Source organism: Agelaius phoeniceus, chromosome 2 (assembly GCF_051311805.1).
Source record: "Agelaius phoeniceus isolate bAgePho1 chromosome 2, bAgePho1.hap1, whole genome shotgun sequence".
NCBI classification, from domain to species: domain Eukaryota; kingdom Metazoa; phylum Chordata; class Aves; order Passeriformes; family Icteridae; genus Agelaius; species Agelaius phoeniceus.
The window spans coordinates 75339557-75352434 of record NC_135266.1 but is presented as its reverse complement, the minus strand read 5'-3'; the positions used below and the strand labels follow the sequence as shown (position 1 = coordinate 75352434).

Genomic DNA, 12878 nt, shown 5'->3' with positions numbered 1-12878 from the left:
CTGTGAACTTCCTAATTATATTCCAAATATGTTTAGGTAAATCAGTTGATTAAATTAGAGCACATAATGGGGCCACTACTTAATCAGATGGTATTAGGACAGCCTTTGTCAAATCTTATAAACAACTTCATTAATCTCCATTTCAAGCTATTTTCTACCAAACTGCTTTCCACCTGCCATCCTTACCTAAGGAAAGCTTGTCCCAGAAACCCAAATAAAGTCTGGAAAATCTGTAGATACTGAAGTATACTTCAACAGCTTAATTACATTTTTCCAAGGAAAGACATATGAAGGTAGAAGTTATGGACCAAAAACATGCCTGGGTAAGCCAGACCTCTCTCTTCTGTAACACCAAAGGCAAATCTCATTTTGCAAAGCAAACCAGGGTGTCCAGCACAACTTTGGCTCCAATAACAATACTGATATTTTCAGAGAATACAACATGACTTATTTCCAGAATCAGCCAGATATATGTTATTTGTGTGTAATCTGTACCTCAAGTATTCCTTTTTCACAATGTAAGGGCTTTTGTCCCTATTTTTATTTTTTTGGGGGAGAAAAGGTAGTTCATTCCAATGGGAGAAAAAGGCTGTGTGCATTCACCCCACACATGTCATGTGATAAAAAGGTCACAGCTGACTGAGACACAAACAGCCAGACTGGGGGGACCAGGTTTTACCATGCCATAAAACCTTATTCACAGCAGATACAGAAAGCAAAGACGAAGTTAACATCAATAAGAATGTATCACAGCAAACTTCTCCAATGCCACAATTCCTTTAAAACTTGGGTGACTTTACAAGTTTGGAGGTTGAACACATAAGCATAGATATTGCAGTGAAATCTCAAAAATCCAGAGCATTGCTAATTAGCCTGTAATTGCACAGACCTTTGTAGAGGAAAAACTCACCATACCCACATGGCCAAGCAGGGATACAGAGCTCTCCCAAGAGGACTAATCAAATTCACATAGCAGACCCTTTACAGCTTTCAGTGAATAATCTACCAAGTAGCCACTTCTGAAGGGTCCTGTTCATGTGAAATCCTCTGCCAGGAGCATCTTTCCAGTCATTCAGCTCCTTTTACCTGCTGCCCACATAGTGTCTCCAAAAGGATGCTAACTTCAGGTCTCTCCTTCCCCACACCTTTGTTTTACTGAGACAAGAAAAGGACGAACTTTTCCATTCCCAGTCTCTAAACTTTAACCTCACTGTATACACGACTTTTAAAGAACACAAATCACTAAAACCAACAATCATTACAACAGCAGTGCTTCAACAACTGCAAAGAACAGTAAATACCAGATTCTTATACCAATTTACAAACACTTAATTCCTTTTAAAGACAGGCATCCCCAAATTTGTCTTCACTAAAATTCTTGATACAGACATTTCAAAAAGGATGTCATTGATGTGCAGGCTGTTATTTTCCCAAAAGCTGATGGAATTCACAAGGTGTTCTTTGTGTCAGACTTCTTTGTCTTTGAAGAAGGGCTCTAAAATGTTAGATCCAAGCAACATTTGCACTTTCTCTTTTCTTCCCATTTCTGCATGCTTACACATTAACACACAAGCAGCAGAAGAGAATCTTCTGGATCTGAACCATGGAATGAGTTAGGACAGGGACAGGGAATGGAGAGGGGAGCAATAGATATAATACATACTGAATTCTTTGGGTCAGAACCCTACAGCTGGCAAGGTTTTGTCTGCTTTATGAGGCTTTGAGGTTTTTTCTCCCTAATTTCCAAGAGTCCTGAGTCCTGACACAAAGCATGTAATACCGACTATAATGTATTTAGATTCAATATTCCAGAGGGGAAAAAAAAGGCAAAAAATTATAGTAATTTTTACCTTTAGAATACAAAGTACAAAGAAATCAAAGTGGTCCTTCAAAGAGAGATTAAAGGAAGCAGATAAAAGGATAAAATAATTATGGACAGTATGAAGACCAATGTGAAGTCATGTTAGAGACTAACAGCAAATGCATACTAGGAACCAAAATGAATTTAATGGATGCAAGCCAAACATGATTATTCAGAAGATTAAAGATGTTATTAGAGGTAAAAACATCCTTCAAAATTCAAAACCCTATCTAAATAGAACTGACTTAAAAATATAGCATAACAGAAAGTTAATTCTATTCACACAAAAAATGGATTTTTAGTAGAATCAGTATTACTAACAATAATTAGTAAAGCTATTTCTAAACACATCAGAAACAAAAAGCTTTCTGGTAGAAAAAGATGCTCAAGTGGTTACAGCATTATCAGAAGGTGACATTTGAATAATATATTAATTAATTGTATTTTATTCAACAGCACTTTTTGAAATTAAAAAGAAAAAAAAAACCTAGAACTTTAGAAATCATCTTTAAACTGATATATCAATAAAAGGAGTTTTTTTAGTAAGCTGCCATGAAGTAATGATTTTCACTAGAGCTTCCAAAAAAGAATTCTAACACATAATGTCCACATCCTTCAGCATATACTGTATCCCTTAAACAGGTCTTAGTACAAGAATAATGGAAAGCGCCCAATATAATAAAAAGCTTTAAAATGTGACAAAGGCTGATCCTGGGAATTCTGGGGCAATGTATGCAAATTTGTAATGGACAAGTTCACACAAGCAAAATAAAAACTAGACTTCCTCTACACTTGAACAATTACACCATACTGAGAAAGAGCCTTTGCAGGAACAATCCACCACTCACAGAAGTAATAGACTTTTTCAAAGGAGTGTGGATATCAATCTAACTGCAAGAGTTCCTTAATGTTCTCTTTTTATCTATTGATATTTTCTTTACACCTGTATTCCCATGACTATATGACATGGTATATGGTAACACAATGTAGCCACTGTGATATAATAAATACTCATCTATAAATATGATCAGATAAATAATATTTCTGTTAAGTACAACAATAAGTTTAAAACATATATTAAAATACTTTTAATATACCTATTCTTAAATGTTAAAATTGAAACTGGAGAAGAGGCTCAGTCACTATCCCTAAATCTTGTGATGTCTGCTAAACAAACAATATAGTTTACAGTCTGAAATGAATAAAAATAGGGTTTATTTCCAGAGTGAGAGAGGAATTGTTTGTTGCTATTAATTAAGGAACATGACTTTTTACTTCAGGCCAATTAAATATGCAAAGTACACAGTTGTTCTCACCAAATGTACAAACTGCTATACAGCAATTAAGACTCAACTGAACAAAACAAGCAGACAAGTCTGGTTTTGAAAGATAAAATATTTGAATTAAATACATAAATAAATAAGATACCGATCTGAATAAGAATTTTGAACTCTCCAGAGATTATCCCTATTCCATAATCCAGCAGGAGGAAGTGGAAATCCTCTGCCACATCAGGTGCACTGCTTAATTTGAGGAGCAAATGAAGTAGTGAGGTGAAAAAATGAAGTAGTCAGGCCAAGCATCTGAGATAAGATCCACTCAGTTTTCAATGCTAATAGCTATAGGGAATAAAATATATTTTAATAGTCAGTGTATTTTAGGGTAGGGAACAAAAAAAGTTAAAAAATATATTTTTAATTACTGAGCCAACAAAAAGCTGGATGCTGCATGATTTGAAAGCTTTCTGCACATGTTTACTGAGAGCTACATTCAAGTGGTACAAGCACAGTGTAATAAAGGAATAACAAAGGAACAGTCTTTAGCAAGGAACTAGCCTCTACAACCAAATGCTAGCTTTGTTAAATCAGATTCTGCATTAAGCATGCCACCTGTTTCCTTTCCCCTACAATCTCTGGTGAATGGAAATGCTTTGAATATTGTCTTAGTCCTCCTACTGGAAAAGTCTGGCCTTATGTTATAGTATCAGTAAGTGTCCAAAAGATATCTAGCACTTCTCAGAGTGCTGGACTCAGCTATTTCTCCCATCTACCATCTCCTGCTCACTTCCCTTGCTCCTTCTCCTCCCATTCCAGTTACCCTTCTCTTAGGCTCTCAGCTTGCAGTCACACACAACCACCAGTCACCAGAAGGAAGGGTAAATCCCATGTAGGAAGAGCATCTGCCTCCTTCAGTGGCTAGTCCTAAGGGCACTATGTCTCATATTTAGGACTCATTTTATTCCCAACCTGGAGTCCCCAAATAACAGGTTTCAAAGCATCTAAGCTCCCCTTCAGGCTCTAACATTTGCTGTGAATAGTGGCATTGTAGCCTTCAATGTAATGCTTATAAAAATCAGTAGTTTAACCACTCTCTATGGCAAGACTAAGGTTTGCATCTCACAGGAAGATGAAATTAAAATGGTCAGAGGCCTATGACAGCAGTCCACTGTATGCATGTTGTATATACCCCATGTATATACATGTCGTATATACCCCATCTTTGATCTGGGTTTCTTAAAGTAGAAAAAAGATAAGACTAAGAGAATTAGCAGCATGAGGAAGGAAAGCAAAAGCAAACTTCTAAAAACTAGGTTAAAAATTTAGTATTTCAATAAAGACTTCATAAATATATTAATGAGTCACTATTACACATTCAAAAGGTGCTAACACAGTAATGGGATTTTTAAAAGGTTTCACAAGATCAGAAAGTTGCATTGCCATAATTAGGCCCTTGTGTTTAACAGTGAAGAGAAGCATTAGAAAATCTGTGCTGCAGGTTGCAACACAGAGGTGAACTATTCTACAGAAGAGCATCTGTATCAGGTAGTGCTTGGTTTGTGTGTAAACACTGGACTAAACAAAAATCCAAAAATTCCAAACCATGGAAAAGGATTAGGTTTCTATTCTTTTTTTCCGCTAGTAAGTGAGTGACACTGGTTACTAACACAATAAGTAAAAAACTTCATTTGTTCTTATTGATATAAAGTCAGTTGCCCCTTAAAATTCAGCAATTCTTTGTCCTTATATTACAAAAAGGTTATTTTGGCTAAACTGTTTATTACTCAGAATAAGCAGTTTATTAATCTTCATTAATCTACTTTTTACAATTAATGTCTCTGACATTAGCCCTGCATGCAGAAATCCTTCTGTTTCTGCTCAGTATTTATTTTCTTAGAGCATCCTTAAGACAGGGTGATCAGAATATCATCTCGAGTAGAATGGCCACACACACATATCTAGAATTAAATTCATTAAGTCATACTGCCAGCCTGTGGAAGTAAAACTGCAACTAGTAACATATAACTTACTGCAGCTTGTAATGTGTCTGTCCATTGATGCACCTAGAAATGGAGAAAACTAAAGCAATTAAGTCTAATTTTAGAATAATATCCTGGATTTCAGGAAGCCACATAGCCTTGAAAATATAACCTTAAACAAAGCTCTAAATATTCAGTTTGATACTCTAAATTGTTAGCTACATTTTGAAATGGTTAGTCACTTAGCCACATCAATGAGCCACTGTAGGTATGAGATGTAAGAAAATTTGTAAAAACTATAATGACTAGATGGCTTGTTTTTACAGTGAGAACATCTGACACAAAACATATATACTACAACCATAAAAAAAGAGAACTATTGAAGCATGTTGGTTCTTAAGTCCACAGATTTCTATTTCATCTTATCAACTGATTTAACACAGTGAAATGGTAAATACAGCAGTAAAAATATGCAGGAATTTAACATGATGTGGGAGAAAAATACAGCTAGAAAAAATGCACCATCAGTTAGAAGTGCTGCGTGGCACTTGGATATGGTTTTTTCTCTGCTGTTAAAGCATATTTGGAACCTTTTGTATTCTCAGTTTGAATTCTAAGAAGTTTTTGCCATTCTTCCATTTTATACTTTTTAGGTGCTCTGAAATGATATTTTACATCATTTACTTACTAATACAATTTTTCCAACATGTTTTAATTGTAAAAGCCACATTCCTATGAATTACATTCAGGAAGATAAACCACTTTGACTTAGTATGTATTTGTCTTAAATAATTGTGCAATACACTCTTACTGACATCAACAAGAATGTTCAGGAAATAAACTAATCACTAACAGCATACACTTATTATTTTTAAAAGTATGCACTAATGACATGAAAGCTGCTCTGCAGCTCATACCCCTTTCATTATTCTGTGCTACATTTAGAGCTACTCAAGTCTGTGGGGGAAACACAAACTTTTGCTGAAGAAAGAATGGCACAGCCATCTTGCAGACAAGATTCAAGTGTGATGGAACAGCAGGAATCAGGAATGATGATGAGATGAAAACATCTGAGAGTAAACAGGCCATGAGCCATCTGTTGCTTTATCTCCCCACCATCTGAAGTTTCAAATAAAATCTCAGATTTTTACTGTGCATTTAGTGAGGATCATTAATCCCCAGCCTTCCAGTTTTTGCACAAGTGTCTCAGCTATACTTCTATGCCAAGCAATTTAAAATCATTTTTAAAGTATTCTTTATATATGGTAAGTCTATCCTACAGCTGTATTTAGATTCTGCATTGGTTAAGTCGGAATGAAAGTTATGAAAACATATTATAGGAAAATTTTGACAACCAAATATTTTCATTGCAGAAAAATATCTGTGTTTACAGTCTCAATTCCCAAACCTAAAATTTAACAACCTGGTACACCTGCGATTTTGAACATTAATTTTCAGGGTGATTTGGCTTTTGCTTTGTGTTTGTTTAGCATTGGCTTGGTTTCTTTTTAAATAAAAACCCCCACATATCAGAAGCATTCCTTTCCTTCTTTCTTTCACTTCCTACTCTGAAGTACTAATCACTATCTAAATTTTACATGTATACACAAATATACACAAACACACATGTCCACACATACCACCTGACTTTGAGATAACTGTCTCTTTCTACAAAGAATCACTGCCATTTTTAAGCTATTTGTGAATAGGTCAATCTTGAAAACATATGAAAAATAAACATACGTTCTTGTTTTCCCCATTATCATTACTGAAACCAACGGAAAATTATTTCAGGTTTGTTCCACATCTGATTCCTCTCAGCTACTCACTCCTAATGCCACATGGTTTACTTGTCTCAGGATAGTAACTGTGCAGCAAATCATTTCTCTGGCTAAAGATCCAGCATGTTCCATCCTGTCTCTCCTAAGGCAGAACTATACACAATGGGGTGCAATGGATGCAATTTTATAGGATCAGAGAATATTAAGGGTTTGGAAGGGACAGTAAAGATTATCTAGTCCCCACCCCCTGCCATAGACAGGACCTCCCACTAGCTCATGTTGCTCAAGGCCTTGTCCAACCTGGCCTTGGAACACTGCCAGGACTGGGGCATCCACAACCTCACTGGACAGCCTGCTCCAGTGCCTCACCACCCTCACAGTAAAAAAATTCTTTTTAATATCTAACACAAATTTTACCTCTTTCAATTTGCACCCATTACTCCTTGTCCTGTCACTACAGCTCCTAATGAAGAGTCCCTCTCTGGCTTCTCTGTAGGTCCCCTTCAGACAAGTAGGATTTGAGATTTAAGCCAAGCTGTTTTATTCAGTTTCTTTTCTAAAAACCAGTGTTAGTTCTTCAAAAAGAATTTTAAAAAATATTATTTATAGTGAGCTAGTTTCCCTAGAATTCTCCCTCAGTCTGGAGTCTAATAAATCTCAGGAATCCAAATTAAACATCAGAACTTCAATACATCAAAATTTGTGTTCAGACAGGAGGTGTTGGAAACATAATCAACCTTATTATTTATACCCAAGAAGAATAATTAAATAGAAATAGCAGAAGTGCTTGAAGTACATGGAGTTCTTAATATTATGAAATATATTCATTAAAAGATGAGTCCCACTTATGCCATAAAACCCACCAAATTAACTTTTCCTTGCACTACAAATCTTCTCCTCCTGATATGTACAAGCAATTTCCTGGAGTTACTCTCACAGATGCAACAGGTAGCCTAGAAAAGGTTTCCTCCTTTAAAGCAGCACCATGTCAGCCACTGTAAAGTGAAATGCTGTGCCTGCCAAAATTCAAGTCTTACTCTACGGATGTCTTCTATGCCCAAGAGGCTTCACAGAAGCACTGAATACTCTTCAGTAGAAAAACACTCATACTAGACCAAAGGCTGAAGGACTTCCACAGAAAATTCAGTTATTCAAATGAAGATTTTCTGTGATTAAATAATTCATATTTTCCCTACATATTCTCAAATGCATAACAGAAAAGCCTATAGCTGTTTCTATTTTTCAGAACTCTCTTCTTTTAAATAATCAGTGGCACTATACCATGTTATTCTGCCTAAAGTACCACCTTCCAGCTTTCATTCAATTTTGTATTGATTTTTGTCTTTCAAATGCAATTCATCATTATTGATAACTGTCTCTAGCATTTGCTCAGCAGAAACTACTTTCTGTTTCCTGCATACTAATTATGTTCTATGGAATACAGAAAAAAGCTTAGGGTTGAGAAGCTTTTCTTCTAAGCCATACTTCATTTGGGATTGAAAACACTTTTAAAAGATGCATACTCTTATACTATATTCATCCACCACCATGTTGTTGGACCAGATGCTCATGATAAGTACCTTGCAAAGGATATATTCTATATTCTGCCTCTTCCACATTTAAATTTGTACATTCCAATTTTTGTAGTAGCAAAACCCGCTGCAAATAATGTGCCTCATAGGAGTTCCACTGTTCCAGATACAGTTTGTTAAATAAAAATACTGAATAAAAGTATAAATTACAGCAGTTGTGACTGGTACTGACAATGGCAGAGGTGACATCCTCATAATCAATGTAATAAAATCTAGGGTTGTGTAGCACTTTCAGAACAGAAATACAAACTGTATTTAAGTGGTAAACTATGAACACATGGAAGTTGTTTTGTAAATGCTGAAGTCTCCACAATTTTCTGCTGTCTCCTTACATTTAATAGGTATCATTTTCATCATCTATCCCAACTCAGAAACCCTATGGTACAGCAGCCTTCTCTTTACAGAGTTTCACCAGGACTCAAAGTGCAGCTTTGCTTTCTCAAAATGCCCATGACAAATTAGACAATAAGCATCTGAAAATAAGCATAATTTCATTCTATCCCAAATGAAATCAAAAGTTTTTAGATTTCCATAGACCCTGGAGGTTGACTCCTGCTCAAACTTAAAGATAAAATAAGCACAATCTAAATGTGGCTCAAACATTTAACTACAATACCCATTAAGACCCCAAATTCCATTAACAAGTAATTTAACTGTATTCATACTAAAATTCATAGGGTTACATATTTAAGGCAGCCTGCAGGGAACAACAGAGGGGTTCTACCCAAGCTGAGACTTAGTGAAGTATATCAGCTGAGAAACACAATGTTTTTAAACTCCAAACAACAGTTTTTGAAAACTGTACTTCACAACCACATTTTTGAGATTGCCTGGGGTAGAATTCTTGTCTAAGTCAAAAAAATTACAAAACTAGTCACTAAGTCTCATTGTAAAAGCTATATTTGCCTCTACTCCCAGTTATAAACAAAATAAAATGATATAAAATTAAAATAGGATTTAAGCTAACACTTTATAGTCCCTTCAGTCTGTAGTTTCTTGATCACTTTATGGCAGAATAAAGCAGCACCACATCAATTCAAAAGAATTGATCCTGTCCTCTGTACAAACCCCAGCCATTCATACACCCCCTTATACTAGTGTAAGTCTTCACTCAGTCACACAGGGAACAGAATTGGGAAATTGATCCATGTCCAATTAATTAAGAAAAAACCTTCCTAGGGAGATGCATTCAAAATTGGCTTCACTGCTTCCTGATTTATCACTGCTTCCTGATTTATCTCCCCAGCTTCCCAACAGAAACTGAAATAAGGCAAAGACACACTTCAGGACCACCCAGCACGACACTGGCCATGCTGCTCTGCAGAAGCAGAGATAGACCTGCCTGAAACAAAATGTTTCATGTTTGTTACTGGTAATGGAGGCACAGCTATCAAGCTTTGGGATCAATAGGATATCTGTTTGGAAAACCATTTCTGTGGCAACTGCTTCAGGTACCTCAGTTGGAGTACACCTGTGTGAAATGGCTGAGGCTGGCACTTGGGTGATCTATGCCACAGGAAGGCTGAGTCATGGAGAGCCAAACACCCCTTCACAAAGCAGCTTCCCTTGTGCTATGGGATGGTTTCTGAACATCTGGGCTGATGACACACAATGTGACTTAGCTGGCCCTTGGTACACAGGAGCACCAAACACATCCTGCTTGTGTCCCACTAGTCAAAACCAATTCAAAGCTGTAAAATCAGTAAAAATAGCCTGCCATCACAAAGACAGGGCTTAGGACAGAGCAACTGTAAGCTCTGATGGACTTCTGACACTCAAACACCACCTAATACAGACTAAAAGGAGCTGGGAAAGAGGCACAGGCAAAGGATACTCATAAATATTTACATCTGGTATTTTTGCAATGACTGTTAGTCGTAAAAATGCTCTAATTAAAAATTAAGATAAAAATCAAAATATGGTTGAAAACCAGACCTGACCAAAATTGTTATCCATAACTCAGTACCTAAGGAATACACGTCCACCAGCATTTGTGAGGCTCACCCACAACATGATCTTTACTTCCCAATTTTAAAATCTGAATGGATTTTTTCCTGTGTAATTACACAACTCCAGTCTGCTTTATTTAGGGCTTTTTTTACATATATGAAAAACATGCCAAAGAACTGCACTGCAATGAAGCAGAATCTACCTACACAGAGCTTTTGTAATTTTGAATTGTTGCGAATTCAGGTGTGAGAGAACTGAATACTATCATCACAAGGTAGTCAGGCAGAGACCACACATTGTAATTCAGTTTAATTTGTCTTCTAAAGACTGGACAAATACTAGTTGGTATATGAGGTCTCACATGAAGCTTCTTAGGACAAAAAAATTAAGTGGCTTTTAAAACTCAACTCACTAGCACCTGAGTTTTTACTGTGGAACTGGGGTAAAATTATACAAGAACGTGAGTTTTTGTCTGAAAGTTTCTTCTCTAACATGAGGAAAGATAACTCATAACTTAAGGTATTAGCCCTGTTTCCTTATATCAGTGTTGGTACAGAAGAAGCTTTCTTACATTTCTTAAATACCACCCCTCAGAAGGAATAACATTTGAAGTGCCAGCTTCTTCAGAGATAGCAGTCATGTAACAGCCAGCACATATCAGTTTCATTTTTAATGGAAGACATGTATCCTTGCTGAGGAAATATCATGAGTGAAAAAAAACCATTGAATTTGCTAAAGTACCATGGACAAAGTTTTGTTTACCAACAAAATGTACAATTCAATTTGGTCAGTCACTCACCTCAGTCACACTTTCTAATGTTCTGAGTACATCTGATGTTCTCTAATGCAGCTGCTACCTGTATCATACATATAACATTAATGCAAAGAAAAGAAAATATTTTCCCACTTACCTCTCTGCCAGCCTTTGCTGGAATCTGTCCCTGAGTCTCTCTCAACTTGCGAGCACTGTCAAGTTTTGCCTGAAGTTCTGAAGCTAAATCCTTGAACAAAAGTGATAGTATTTGATTAGTTTAACTATCTAAAATTTTTTTATCAAAATGAACTATTCATTTCATTTTTTTGTGTTTTGATATAACATTTTAAACTCTAATAACACAAAATAGTAAAAAAAAGTCAATATAATTCACACAACTCTTTATAGGATATAACATGAAAAAAATGATCAGAATAGAGGCATCTGAAGTATAGGAACAAGTATTGCCATAAAAAGACCAGAAAATGTATTCTTAAGCATTATTAAGTTCTACTAATAAATGCTTTGCATAATTAAGCATAGGTATTACTTTATGTATAGGAAGCTGAATAAGGAAGCTTGAACACATCATATGCTTTTTTTTTTCTTGTACACATACATACACACCTTTACACACATACATCAGCTCTATGGGTCTAGGGAAATAGCTCTCAGAAATTTTTGCTATGAAGTTTCACAGCTCTTTACACTCCATGTCCAACTTCTGCACTTCAGACCTTATTTTGAGAATTGAAATGTACAAGAGGTAGAAAATAAGAACAGTTTACACTCTTGTGCAAATTGGTTTTGATGCTCCTGTGCTCCCTTAACCATCTGACTATTAACTAAATAGAAGTATTTCAGAATATCTTGGACTGCTAGGAATTGGCAGCCTATCAACCTGCAAAGAATAGAACTATTTATACTCTAACCCCTCTGTCAGTTTCACTGACTGGACTCCAACAATCATGCCCATACTTGCCACCCAAAATTAAGTCATTTGATCAACACCAGGCAGAAAACCAGTAACAAAAATAGATTCAGAATTCATTTAGCCCACATGGCCAACCTCGAGCTCCAGCCACCAGAACATGCTGTTACATAACCATCTAGTCTGGTGTGTGGGGATGAACTTGCTTAAACAAGCTGCATTTTCAATCTGATTAGAGAAAGACCATGAAAAATATTTAAAATGCCACAAGGCTATTATATATGCCATACATTATATTAGCTATTTTATTATTTAAATTATTGTTGTTTGGTTTAAAAAAAAACTAGGTTGATCCAGAGTGCATATATAGAAAAATGTATCGATAAAAATAATAATAAATTGTAGTACTAGTTTCTGCCACATGATTTGGGTCAAAATAAAACAAAACGATCCAATATTAAATGAATTACACTGTCCCCATAGAATACGTGTATATTTTTCATCAAATCACTTGCATTCAGTTCCCATCAGGTTGAAAAGAAAAAGACAGATTTGTGCCCAAAGTTTTGTTTAGGCAATGCTACTGAAACTGAACAGTATCAGAAAAAAGTTTACAAATTTTTGCTGCTTTCCATCAGTCTTTGGAAAACCTTCCCCTCCACAGTACTTTAGCAATTAGTGTATAGATGGCTTATAGACAGCTTATAGATAGTGTATAGATAGTGTATGGTAGACACCAGTCCCTCACAAACC

General features: G+C 35.8%; 1 protein-coding gene across 3 annotated transcripts in view; it reads right to left on the bottom strand.

The window, feature by feature from the left end:
- Positions 1 to 12878, bottom strand: part of CWF19L2 (CWF19 like cell cycle control factor 2) — a 63164-nt gene that overhangs the window by 25453 nt on the left and 24833 nt on the right. For all 3 annotated transcript variants that reach the window (XM_077173937.1, XM_054628004.2, XM_077173938.1), the window contains exon 10: positions 11352 to 11441. In XM_077173937.1, coding sequence (XP_077030052.1) covers positions 11352 to 11441 — 90 coding nt within the window. The remainder of the gene's footprint in view (positions 1 to 11351; positions 11442 to 12878) is intronic.